At 41.7% G+C, this 13,447-nt stretch overlaps 1 protein-coding gene across 1 annotated transcript in view; it reads right to left on the bottom strand.

Moving 5' to 3' along the window:
* DAD1 (defender against cell death 1) overlaps nucleotides 1-8,798 on the bottom strand; it is a 26,727-nt gene extending 17,929 nt beyond the window's left edge. Inside the window, exon 1 of the mRNA XM_004389937.2 lies at nucleotides 8,509-8,798. Within this exon, the coding sequence (XP_004389994.1) occupies nucleotides 8,509-8,719 (211 nt within the window). The 5' untranslated portion in view covers nucleotides 8,720-8,798. The remainder of the gene's footprint in view (nucleotides 1-8,508) is intronic.
* Between the last annotated feature and the right edge of the window lie 4,649 nt (nucleotides 8,799-13,447).

The following is a 13,447-nucleotide window of genomic DNA, read 5'->3' as shown; positions in this document are numbered from 1 at the left end:
GTGTACTTCTGTTTCATGAGAAACTGTTTGTTCTGTAAGCCGTCACCTGAAGTACAATTAAAAAAAAACCAGAGGCATACTCAAAGAAAATAAATACAACCACAAAACCTTCAGAACTCTCTTATCTCCTGATTTAAGTTTCTAAGTATACCTAGATGGGGATGGGATGTAGGTAGGCTGAATGACAAAAAGTTATAAAAATGTGGATTATTTTCTAATAGAATACTTGTATAATAATGGATAGCAGAGATTATAAATATTAAATGCTCATCCATGAGGACTTCATAGTTGTAGATAAATTGTCTTTTATCTCAAAGTTTCAGCAGCTGCTTATTTATCTCAAAAAAGGCAGAGACCTCTGCTATATAACTCTTGACAGAGACCTCTCCACTGCCACATTCTATACCTTTGAAGATTCTAACCTGATAAATTAGCAACAGTCACCAGTTGACACGAAAGGAAGTTCCAGGAGTATACTTTTCCAAAATGTTTTAATGCTTGTGATAAATTATGACACTATTTAAGAAAGCCCAAATTTGCTTCAGGCTAGCATCCATTCTGTCACTAACCAAGAAAAGACTGCAAAGTGAGATTTACCCTAAAGGTCAGAAAACTACCAGACTAGTTATCCACAGCCCATCACCATGGCAACAGAGTTTTCACTATGCTTAAACATGTAAACGTGGTGGAAACACTGCTCATCTTTTTAGGTACCCAGATCCTTCAAAAAATGAAGGAAACTGACTGAAGCTAGGGCAATCAATTAATATCCTGCTGTAGACAGCATAGATTGGCACAGCCCTTTGGGAAAGTAACTGGCAACATCTCTTAACATTTAAAAGCTTTCTACCTTTTGACTAAGGAATTTGTTACAGAACAAAGAAATTGTAACAGCATGCAAAAAAGCTAGGAAAAGAAACCTCAAATCAGTCCAAATGTTATCAAGGGGATTAGTTAAATAAATTACACTACAGACATGCAATGAAATTCCATGCAGTTATTCAAAAAAAATTAAGTAAATCTCTATACACTGACAATAAAGCTATCCAAGATACATTAAGTGAAAAAAGAAAAAAAATCCCCATTTCTGTTTCTAAAAATATAGATCAGTATTTTGTCATTTTAGTTGGAATCTAGTAAAAATCTGGAGAAATAAATACCAAACTATAAACAGTAGTTATTAGGGTGAGGGAACTGGAGCGAAGAAGTGTTTCAGGAAAGATGAGGGGATATTTCATACAAAAGAAAAACTCCATGATGAAGATGGATAAAGTAATGAAGTATAACCACTATCATGATCACGGTAATCCAAGTTAATTTGATGACAGCATAAGAAATAAGAATCCCACAGAGATGCAAAGGATTTTGGAGGTCATAAATACCAACACTCATTTGGTGCATAAAATGCCTATAAGGGGGTAGGGGTGGGCATGCTGGGGGAGGCTGCGTGAACCACCTGGGAAGCTTTCCAAACTATACTCACTATTTACAGACACTGATAAACCACCCCCAGGGAGAGAATTACAAACTTTCCAGAGCCTGTGCTACTGATACGGATGTGTCATATCCCCTGGATGTGTTGGAGTACAAAAAACAAACAAAAAAAAAGACTTTTTTAAGCTCCTCCACAAATATCCTTAAATCTCTCCCTGAGCACTTCCAAAGATGGAAATCTATTACATCCTGAGGCAGCTGGTTCCATTTTGGGTAGTTCTAATTTAATCTATCTTTGTGCATGTTCGTTCATTCATTCAGCAAAATATTTATTAAGCACCTACTATGTACCAGGCATTGTTCCGGTTCTAGGAATACAGCACAAAACAAGACAGACAAGATTCTGGCTCCCAAGGAGCTTACACACCAATGGAGAGAAATATATAATAAACAAGTAAATGAACAAGGAAGTATCAGGTAATAATATGTGCCAAGCCAGTGGCACAGTGGTTAAAGCACTCAACTACTAACCGAAAGGTCAGCAGTATGGAACAGTGTTCTGTGGGAGAAAGATATGGGGCAGTTCTACTTTGTCCTACAGAGTCACTGTGAGTTGGAATCGACTCAACAGCAGTGGTGTCTGGGTAGAATATGTGCCAAGAAGAAAATAAAACAGGATAACAGCAACAGGGAAGCTATTTATTACTCACTGGTCATAGAAGGCCTAAGATCTTAAATACAAACCAATATCTGACTGATAAGGAGCCAACCATGCAAAGACCTGGGGGCAGAGCATTCCAGGTAGCAAGAACAATCTTGGCATGTTCTGGGTATAACAAGGGCACAGTGACCAGACTGTAGGGATCAAGGGGACTCAGGAGACAAGGCCAAGTCCTGCGGGACTTTGTAAGCCTCGGTAGAGTTTGGATTTAGTTCTAAGTGCAAGGGAACAACAATTCAGGGTTTTGGGAGGTGAATAAAATGATCTGATTTACATTTTTTAAGGTTGCTAAAGCTGCAATGATAGAGAATAATTTGCAGGGTTAAAGCAGAAGAATCACTTAGGAGCCTAAAAGCTCAGGGTAATGATAAAAATAGGCAAAAGCGAAGCAGTATAGATGTTTTGGAGAAGACAGGGCTTGCTGATGAAATGAATGTGGGAGACAGGGGAAGAGGGAAACCCCCTGAATTTTTGGATTCAGTAGCCCAACCAATGGTGATGCCATGTACTGACTATGAGGCAGATGGTGGGGATGGTTCAATTTGCAACATGGTAAGTTGGAGGTATTTATAAGACATCAAGTGGAAATGTCAAGTTGGCAAACTGGACTTACTATTTTGGAATTGAGGGGACAGGTCAAAACTAAAAATATAAATGTAGGTAGCTGTAGGTATATAAATATTTAAATTCACCTATGGAAAAAAAAATAGAGAGAAGTGAAGGAGTCCAAAATGATACCCTTGGACAGAGAAGTACCTAGCACAAACAGTAAGAAGGAACCACCAATGAGGTGAGTTAAGAAGGGACAACAAGGAGAATGTCCTATGCTAGAAGTTTAGAGAAGAAAGTATTTCACACAGAAGTGAGTGGCCAACTATGTGAAATACTGAAGGTTGCGGAGTGGTCAGGTAAGGTGAGGTGGAAAATGAACATGAGATTTAGCAACATGGTAAGAGTAATTCTGCTGAATTGGAAGGAAAAGACCACCAAGAGGGCTTAAGGAATGAATGGAAAATGAGAAAGTAGAAACAGCAACTAGACTAGTCCTTCAAGAAATTTTGTAATGAAAGAGAAGAAATGGGATAGTAGCTGGAAGGGTATTTGAAGTCAAAAGGAAAAAAAAAATTTTTTAATTGGGTGATATTAGAGCATATTTATTTAATAATGAGAATGATCCAGTGGCAACAGAAATTAATGATGCAGAAGGGAAGGATAATTGCAGGGCTGAGTCCCTGGGTGAGCAACAGAAGACTGGATCCTCTGCACAAGTGGAGGGGCTGGTCTTTGACAGGAAAGGGACACATCACGCACCACAATGGGAAGTACCAGACAGAATGGGTAATGGTGCAGGTGGACTGCTATGATTCAGGGTGAGAAAATGAAGGGATTCCTTCCTGTCTCACTATTTCTTAGTGAAAAAATAAAACAAGATTGTCTATTCCTGAGAATACAGGAAAAGAAGAAATACAGGAGAGAGTGTGGAGAGCTGTTACGAAACATATTTAGGAAAGCTAACATAAACAAAAAACAAAACCCACTGCCCTTGAGTTAATTGCGACACATAACAACCCTACAGGACAGAGTAGAACTGCCCCATAGGGCTTCCAAGGAGCAGCTGGTGGATTCAAACTGCCGAACTTTTGGTTAGCAGCCTGAGCTCTTAACCACTGTGCCACCAGGGCCCCGAAAGCTAACACATTAGGGAAGCACTATAAGACTGATGGGCAGGGTTGAGTGCCCGTTTGAGATTTGTGCTCCTATCCTGGCCAATACGTCTCCATCACAGCCCTATACCCATATTTACTTGCCTGTATCTCCTGGTAGATTAGGAGCTCTACATAATCTGCATGTTTCACAGATGAATCTCCAGCACCTTAGTAGAGAACCTGGCACATAACTGCTCAGTATTTTAAGTCATATATGTATGTTCGCAATTTAACATATACAGTTTTAAGCACTGAAGATGCAGAGATGAAAAGACAGCCCCTCAAGGGCTAACCTTCCAGCAGGAAGACAGACATGCAAACAAATACAGCACAATATGAAAGTGCCACACCACACACACACAAAGGGGAAGCAGAATACAGGTGAAAGAGAATTTAACTTGGCTGGGATCATCCCAAAAGGAAGCAGCAGCACTTGAGCTGAGAAGTCTAAGAAGTGAAGGAATTTTCCAGGCAGGCAAGCAACAGCAAAAAAGCTTGACATGTTCAGGGAATAACAAGCAGCTCAATAATGCTGGAGCATGAAGTACACTGTGGGGCGTAAGAGATGAAGCTGGAGATAAAAAGAGCCTGTATCATAAAATCTAGATTTTACTTTGGGAGCCACGACATGTTTTATGTGTGGAGTGACACAATCAGATCTGCAAATCAAATCAAGCCTGTAAACATAGTAGAAGATGGACTGGAGGGAGAGAGAGTAAAGGCAGGGAGACCAGCGAGCAGAATTAGAGTATTCTAGATAAGAGATATTGAGAGCAGGTGACAATTGATACGGTAGATATTTAAAAAAAGATTATCAGGCATAACGCTGGCAAACTTCCAACCTCTTACGTATCCGTTATGGGAGAGAACATTAGGACCCATAAATGCGATGAGTAATTTCAAAAGACTGGGTCCCAGTCCACACAGCCCAATAGCTCCCATGAGACAGAAACACTCCAGATCCAGCCCCTTTGCCTTTCAGATTCAAACTGCTTTTGAATTTGTAAACTGGGGGCAACAAACCTTTTATCTTTTTTTTTTTTTAATTTAAGCCGAAATTGTTCTGTATAGATTAAAGAACAGAGTAGACCAAAGTTGTGAAATGACTTAAAAAACAATTACAAGATCAAAGACTTATTTTAGGGATAGGCTTAATGTTCTCTACTTACCCATCTAAAAAAAGCACTTTAAAACAGCAGAAAGAGTTCAGTCAGGTAAAGGATGATCAAATTAGAAGGGCTGCCAACCCTGGATTGTTACTCTAAAAAAGGGGCAGAGGGCCTCCTCTAGAGATATCTGAAGGAGCCCTGGTGGTGCAATGGTTAAGCACTCAGCTGCTAAGCAAAAGGTTGGCAGTTTGAACCCACTAGCCTCTCCAAGGGAGAAAGATGTGGCAGTCTGCTTCCAAGATTACAGCCTTGGAAACCCTATGAGGCAATTGTTCTCTGTCCTGTAGGGTTGCTATGAGTCAGAATTAACTCGACAGCAGGTTTAGTTTTTTTTTTCTTTGGTTTGAGATATTTAACCACAAGATAAGCAATCACCTGCTGAGGATGTTTGAAATTCGTCTACAAGAAGAAAAAATACTCTACCTCTGAGGTCCCTTTAAAGCCTACTATATTGTACTCTGTTGATTCAAAAACAAACAAAAAAAAAATCTTTCAAAGGATATTTTCTACCTCTGGCTCCTTGAAACCATTGGTAAATCTCCCAGCCAGGAGGGGATAGGAAAAAAAAGACCATTTTAATACCATCAGGCCCAATAACACCACGCTTCTTAAAAGTGTGGTAGCATTCTAAATTGGTTAAAAATGTACTGATTAATTTCCAAAGAGCATGTGCTAATTAACATATGCAACAGAATGGAAGAGAATATAAATATAGACTGCCGAAAAAGAAATTAGGTAACCAAACTAAAGGACTTTTCCCTCCAATTCATCCTACATGCTAACACCAATTTTAAGATTCTCCCCCCACTCAAAAAAAGAAAATCCTCAGATGCTTTCCTATTACCTACAGGATAAGGACCAAACTCCTTGGCCTGGCATCCAAAGCTCTAACATCCAGCTCCACCCAGTCCTTCAACATTCACCCACCATCACCATCAGCTGCTGTCAAGTCAATTCCAACTCATGGTGACCCATGTGTGTCAGATTATAACTGTGTTCCATTGGGTTTTCAATGACTGATTTTTTGGAAGCAGACTGCCAGGTCTTTCTTCCTAGGCACCTCTGGGTAGACTTGAACCTCCAACCTTTCAGTTAGCAACCAATCGCCCCACCCAGGGACTCCATCCTTCAACTTAATCTCCTACAATTCTCCTCCAGTCAAACTAGTCCCCTCCCTTCCTGTCCAACAGGGAACACACCACAGGGAAGTTACTAATAGGTACAAGGCTTCTTTTACTAACAATCAGAACAAAGAATAAGCATCCGAATTTCAAATTCTCCACTAAAACCAGCCAGCACTTGACGATCTGGGCTAACAAATGGCAGAGGAGGTAAATTTAACAAGATCAATGCTATCAAGAGAAGTGTAAATAATATCTTCTGTGTCAATTATGATTTGTCATGAATCCTTTCTCTTCCCGAAGACACTTTCACTTCTCTGGCCTAATTATCTGTTATCTAATAAATTTGGTTTAATCTCCCATATTGATCCCACTATTAACGAACGTGCACTTTCACTAGGCATTCTCTTCGGTAATTGATCTAGCTCCCACGGGAGGGCAGAGGGGAAAAAAAACCCGTTGCCTTCAAGTCGATTCTGACTTATAGAGACACCAGTCTCAAAAACACAACTTGGCATTAGGAAAAGGCATATGCTCAAAAAACTTAAGACTTTATCATAATAATCTATAACTTTAGTCCATACCTACTCTTCAACAAACCACACTCTTTTAAGGGGCTCTCAAGAGTCATTCTTAACCCCTAAAGGCTTATGAAACCAGGGTGACTTCAGCATGATTTCTTTTAAAAAAAAAAAAAGAATCAGCTTTGAAGCCCCTCCTGCCTTGCTAAAGTGTGTATGGTGTATCTGATAATGGTAATATATCACTCCAAAGGCCAGTATACTGTCACAGAAAACCAGATCTTGGTCATCTGGGCGAAACTCAAAGATGATAATTAAATATCCAATCAACACACTAACACTACAACTCCAGACCAGGCTAGTGCACAAATAATTAAGTCCTTCAAAAAAACAACAAAGCAGTTGCCATCAAGTCAATTCCAACTTGTGGCAACTCCTCCTGTTTCAGAGTAGAATTGCACTCCATAGGGTCACAGCTGTGACTTTTTCGGAAGCCGATGGCCAGGCCTACTGGGTAGGTTCCAAGACACACTTAACCATTTGTACCATCCAGGGACCATTAAGTCCTCAGGCCTATTTTCAGCTATGAGAAAAAAAAGGAAGAAGGCAGGAGCGTATGTTGTGTGAGTTAGAACTAGCGATATGAATGGGTAAAAAAGCATTCTATAGATCTGTAACTTTAAATATCACCGTAAATGAAGTCTCCAAACAATTCTTATTCTGTATTTTGTATGCCTGTGCCCCAACTATGAAGTACTGGTGGCACAGTAGTTAAAAGTTCAGGTGCTAACCAAAAGGTCAGCAGTTCAAATCCACCAGCTGCTCCTTGGAAACCCTATAGAGCCATTCTACTCTGTCCTATAGGGTCATTATGGTCGGAACTGACTCAACAGTATCCGTTTTTTTTTGGTTGGTGCCCCAGCTAGACTGTAAACTCTTTGTGGTCAAGGAACATATCTTAATGTATCCCCAACACCTCTCACCATAATACCTTGTATTAGTCTCAAAATTCAATTGATGACCTGATGATCATCTTAGGAAAAAAAAAAAAACACCATAAATTCTGGCATGTTTTCAAAGCCAAGGAGCAGTGACTGGAAAGGCCCATGTGGTGGCCACCTACAAACTGGACTAACACTCCCTGGACCAAGTTTGGACTCTGTATTCACTGATTCCCTTGTGAACTGGAAGGGTCAGATTTTGGCAAAAATTTATGGGGATAGTCAGCTCTCATTAAATATGACAGATTACAAGGTATCAAACGCTGGGAATCAGAAGGAAAAACTAAAACTAAAGGAGAACTGTGTGAATAAAAACTGAGTTCAAAATAGTGAAATAACAGCTTCATCTACAAGAAATAAGTAGGAATAGTTAAAAGCCAAAGTCCAGTAAAGGATGATTCGCCAAGCAATACATATTATTCTTCACACTGTTTCACTGAAACATTTCACTGGACGTTAGTAGTGATTACACCAAGATGAGAGATGATTCAGAGTTAGATTTTTCACTTTAAAAGTCTACCAGCTTTGAAGGTGTGTTAGAAAGCTAAGTGAAAGTTGGAATGCGGTCGATCTAAAGAGGAGTGGATCACCAGGATGAGCAGCGGCATGAGGGTGGTTTCCTTGGAGATATAATTTCATCCTAGGCAGCTGTGTGGCACTAGGCATGTGACAACCTTTCCGAGCCTCAACTGACCCACTCACAAAACGACAACAAGATAGGCTCTTCCCAAAGCTTCGTGAGGAGGTGGTCTAATATAAAATGGAGTATTGTGAGAATAAAAGGCAACGCACCAAAGTAACACATTATTATTGCGATTACGTATAGAATCATTACCCGCCAGGATGAAGCTTCCCACACAAGAGATGAAGCCCGAGAGGAAAGAGTTGAAGGGGAAAGTCCCCACGAGGAGACAATAACCAAACTGCAGCGCCCCGGTCAGCAGTATATACAGGAGGTATGCATCCAGCAACTTCAGACGCTGCGGAGTAGAGCTCAAGTACTCTTCTAAGAACCGCGTGATCACCGACACTACCGACGCCGACATGACTATACTCTCAAGCCTCCAGCTCACGTTCCTGAAACTCCTGGCTGATCCGGTGGCCACACCGGATGTAATGTTTGCACATGCGCACCGCTGAGGACCAGCTCCGCCCTCCCCGGAATGTCTATATGCGCAGGCGTAAAGGTAGACCAAGGCGCGTAGTAACTAATACGCAGACGCAGAATGCATCGCTAGACAGCAAACCACAGCCAGAAAAAGCTAATGCGCCTGCGCGATAGATCTGTCAATGGGCTGGAGACGTGTACTCTCTGTGCCCTATTTCCGCCGTCAGGTTGGTGACGCCCACAGTTGCTCTGGCAACAAGATATTGCGGCAGGAAGTGGGGGAGAGATGTTACGGCTTACATCGTGGCTACCATGGAGTTCCAGGTCTCTTTGGACCTCCTGCGTTTTCAAAAATTAACTGTTTGGATCTGCTTTGAGGCAATGGCTGGCGCTCCCAGGATTCGGTACCGGCCCTGATTACGTTAGGGGCGCTGGCTGCGGATACCTGTCCCGCATCGTTGGAGCAAATCAAGTTCCCCCTCTGGGAAAACCGCCGCGGCCAATCAGTGCGCAGGCGCCAGTTTTAGACTTGGTTAGTCGGGAGACGGCGGGGAGCTTGACCTATTCCGGTCTTGTTACTGGATTGGCTGATGTTTTTTATCCTTCAGGAGTAGATTCCTCAGGGGGTTTCTATTCCATCAACCAGCCTCTTTCCAGCAGTTTCTAACTTATGTGTTGTCTGCCTTTAATCCATGTCAACTATCATCATTAGCCTCTCCACAGGTACTCCCGCAGGGGAAAAGCAGAAAAGACGAAAAACTTCAAATACACTTATTGAATGCATCCTTTCTGAGATGTACAAAGTCACACCGATATAATGAGCTGAATCTTTTATGGACTACTAAAAACTGCAAGAAAAGGTCTTGTTCTGTGTTCAGTTTATGATTTTATAATCATTGAAACATTTTTAACCAACCTATCATTAACCAAAGGGAAAAAAAATCCACTGCCATAGAGTTGATTCTGACTCGTAGAGACCCTATAGGATAGAGTAGAACTGCCCCATACGGTTTCCAAAGCTGTAATCTTTACAGAAGCAGACTGCTACATCTTTCTCCTGCTAAGTGACTGGTGGGTTCGAACCGCCTATCTTTTGGAGCACTTTAACCACTGCACCTCCAGGGCTCCTCAACCTATCGTTAAACCAAAAAAAACCAAACCCATTGCCATCCAGTTGATTCCGACTCGTAGTGACCCTATAGGGCAGAGTAGAACTGCCCCATAGGGTTTCCAAGGCTGTAATCTTTATGGAAGCAGACTGCCACATCTTTCTTCCACAGAGCGGCTGGTGGGTTTGAACTGCTGATCTTTTGGTTAGCAGCTGAGCAGTTTAACAACTGCATAACCAGGGCTCCTATGATGGAGGTAGGAGGATGTATTTTTTTCATACTTGCACATAGTGTGTTTTGGTGGCACAGTGTTTAAGTGTTTGGCTGCTAACCAAAAGGTCCACAGTGCAAATCCACCAGCCACTCCTTGGAAACTGTCTTAGGCTGGGTTCTCTAGAGAAGCAAAACCAGTAAAGCATATAAATATATAGAGAGAGAGATTTCTATCGAAGAAACAGCTCATGCAATTGTAGAAGCTGGAACGTCTCAAGTCCGTGGATTAGGATAGAGGCTTCTCTGGATTCACATAGCCGCAGGGGCTGGCGAACTCAAGATCGTCAGGTAGGAAAGCAGGGCTCTTGCTCACAGGCTGTGAATATCAACCAGTCCCAAGATTGGCAGGCAAGACCGCAAGGCCTCTCCTGATTCACATAGCTGCAGGGGCTGGCGAACCCAAGATCAGCAGGTCAGAGAGCAGGGCTCTGCTCACAGGCTGTGATGATCCACAAATCGGCAGATAAGTTGATAGCTCAAGTCCCAAGAACCGGAGGTCAGACAAACAGGAGGTAGCCACAGGATCTAGAGGGAGCAAAAAGCCAGGAAGTCTGCCTATATTTGGATGCAGGCCACACCTCCAAGGAAACTCCCTTTCAACTGATTGGCTACTCACAGCAGATTCAATCATGGGAGTGATCACATATAAACACTGAGAATTACTGCCCAGCCAAGTTGACATACAATCTTAACGATGACAGAAACCCTATGGGACAGTTCTCTGTCCTATAAGGTTGCTATGAGTGGAAATTGACTCTACAGCCCCTAACAACAACAATAACATCTGAAGACAAGGATAAAAAATACCTTACATTTTCTCCCCAAAAGCCTGCCTAGAGTAAACACTGAGTCCTCTTCATTCTGTATAATTCCAGAACATGTAGCCCAATCCTGAGGCATTCCACCCTGGGAACGCCTTGAGAGGATCTATTGACTTTGATTCTGAAAGGCATTTTCCTTACATTCAAGTCCCCTACCTCTACTGTTAATGCTGGTTTGGCATGCAGAAAAAAATACAAAAGCTCTGCACTGCGTCCTGAGATGTGGTCTGGAGAGATCTAATATCAGTTCCACCCTGTCTTTCTTGCCTCAGAAAGTTCTACATCTTCAAAGTTTTCAGAAAAATGGGAGATTTTTTTGCCCTGTCTTGAAGTGATATACCCCAGAATTTCCTATATTGTACAATTTAGAATACAGCTCCCATAAGCCCTTGGGTCTATTGTAGCACTTAGTACATTGTTTTATATGTAATTGTTTACATATTAGGTAGCTGGGTGGTGAAAATGCTTTGCTTTCCGCTACTAACCAAAAGGTTGGCAGTTCCAACCCACCCAGTGGCACCTAAAAGAAAGGCCTGGTGATCTGCTTCCATAAAGATTACACCCAAGAAAACCCTGTCACATGGGGTCACCATGAATCAGAACCTACTTGATGACTACAGGTTTGGTTTACATATCTGTCTCTTCACTAGACTTTTCATTCATTAATTTGATAAATATTAAATGCCTACTCTGCACCACACCCTGTTCTAGGTGCTGGGAGCAAAGTAGGGAACATTTGTCTTGTTCTCTGCTTTTGGACCCTGATCTCTTGAAGAGTAAGGTCCCTGATCTCATGAAACGTACTCCCTAGTGAAGGGAAACTGATAATAAATAAGTAAACAAATATACAAGATAATTTCAGATAGTGATAACTGTTACTAAGAAAATAAAATAAAAACTGTGTTATAGAGACTGAGGGTCTCTTTTAGACATTGTGGTCAGGAGAGACTTCAGAAGACAATGAGTTTGAGCAGAGCTCTGAATACAAAGTTGCCAGCTACGCAAAGGGAAGAACAGTCTAGGGTAGCAGCAGATAGAAAGTCTACGGTATGTTTGGAATTACAGCAGGTTATTTTTTCCTTTTGTTGATTGTACTCTTAGTGACTTTGACTAAGTGCTTAATAATTGTATTCTCAGTGACTTTGAATAAGTATTTAATAAGAATAATGATAACAACAACACTAAGTAACATTTTCAGCATAAATAAATGTACTAAATGTTTATTTGAATTATCTTGGTTAACCCTCACAAGTCACAAGACACAATGAGATAGAGGAAGAAATTATAAACCCAAAACCAAACCCACTGTCGTCAAGTCGATTCCGACTCTTAGCGACCCTATAGGACAGAGTAGAACTGCCACATGGTGTTTCAAAGGCTATAAATCTTTATAGAAGCAAACTGCCACATCTTTCTCCCTCCGAGCGGCTGGTAGGTTCAAACTGCTGACCTTTCAGTTAGCAGCCGAACACTTTAACTGCTGTACCTCCAAGGCCCTCCAGTAGGAAATTAAAAAAAAAAACTCATTGCTGTTGAATCAATTCCGACTCATAGCCACCCTATAGGACAGAGTAGAACTGCCCCATAGGGTTTCCAAGGAGCTACTGGTGGATTTGAACTGCTGACTTTTTGGTTAGGAGCCATAACTCTTAACCACTGCCTGGCCAGGGCTTCAGGAAGAAATTAAGAGATGCTAAATAACTTGCCTGAGGGGTTGCAGTGGATAAGTGGCAAAGCCAAGACTGACCTCATTCCAGACCTCTGACCCCAGAATCCATGCTTCTAATTTACCAATGAGTCTTCATAAGCACCCACCTGAGGTGCTACCTAAAAATGTAGTCTGTTAGCAACAACCCAAATCAACCGTATTAGAATCTCAGAAGGCAGGGGTTGTAGATCTGAGTTTTTACCAAGCCTCTGGATGATTCTGGATGGCACAAACGGTTAAGTGCTCAACTATTAGCTGAAAGATTGGCGGTTTGAACCCACCCAGAGGCTCCTCAGAAGACCAGCCTGGCGATCTGCTTCCAAAAGTCACAGCCTTGAAAAACCTTACGGAGCAGTTCTTACTCTGCATTAAGTCAGAATCAACTGCAGCTAACAACAACCAGATAATACTTATGCACACTGAATTTTAGGATTACTGTGCTTTGTTGAGAGAATGAGACACATCCTCTACTACTTGTAGTACTTTGTCCCACATCTTGAAAATTCCCAGACCTCTAAGCTCTGTAAATGCCAGTTCTCTTAAACTTTAAGCCCTTATAATGATAATCAGATCAGCTTAACACCGTGTTAAAAGAAAGAAGAAATCTCTGAATCTCCTGGGTCCTGCAGGAAGGATAAAGAAAAACACCTTGGCAAACCACTCTTCACGAGCATTCTCCCCACACAACCACCACCACCCCCAGTCGTGTGTGTGTGTGTGTGTGTGTGTGTGTGTGTGTGTGTGTGTGTGTGTGT

This window comes from Trichechus manatus, unplaced genomic scaffold (genome assembly GCF_000243295.1).
Source record: "Trichechus manatus latirostris isolate Lorelei unplaced genomic scaffold, TriManLat1.0 scaffold00268, whole genome shotgun sequence".
Taxonomy (NCBI): Eukaryota; Metazoa; Chordata; class Mammalia; order Sirenia; family Trichechidae; genus Trichechus; species Trichechus manatus.
The sequence above is the reverse complement of the archived record's forward strand: the minus strand, read 5'-3'. Positions and strand labels throughout refer to the sequence as shown.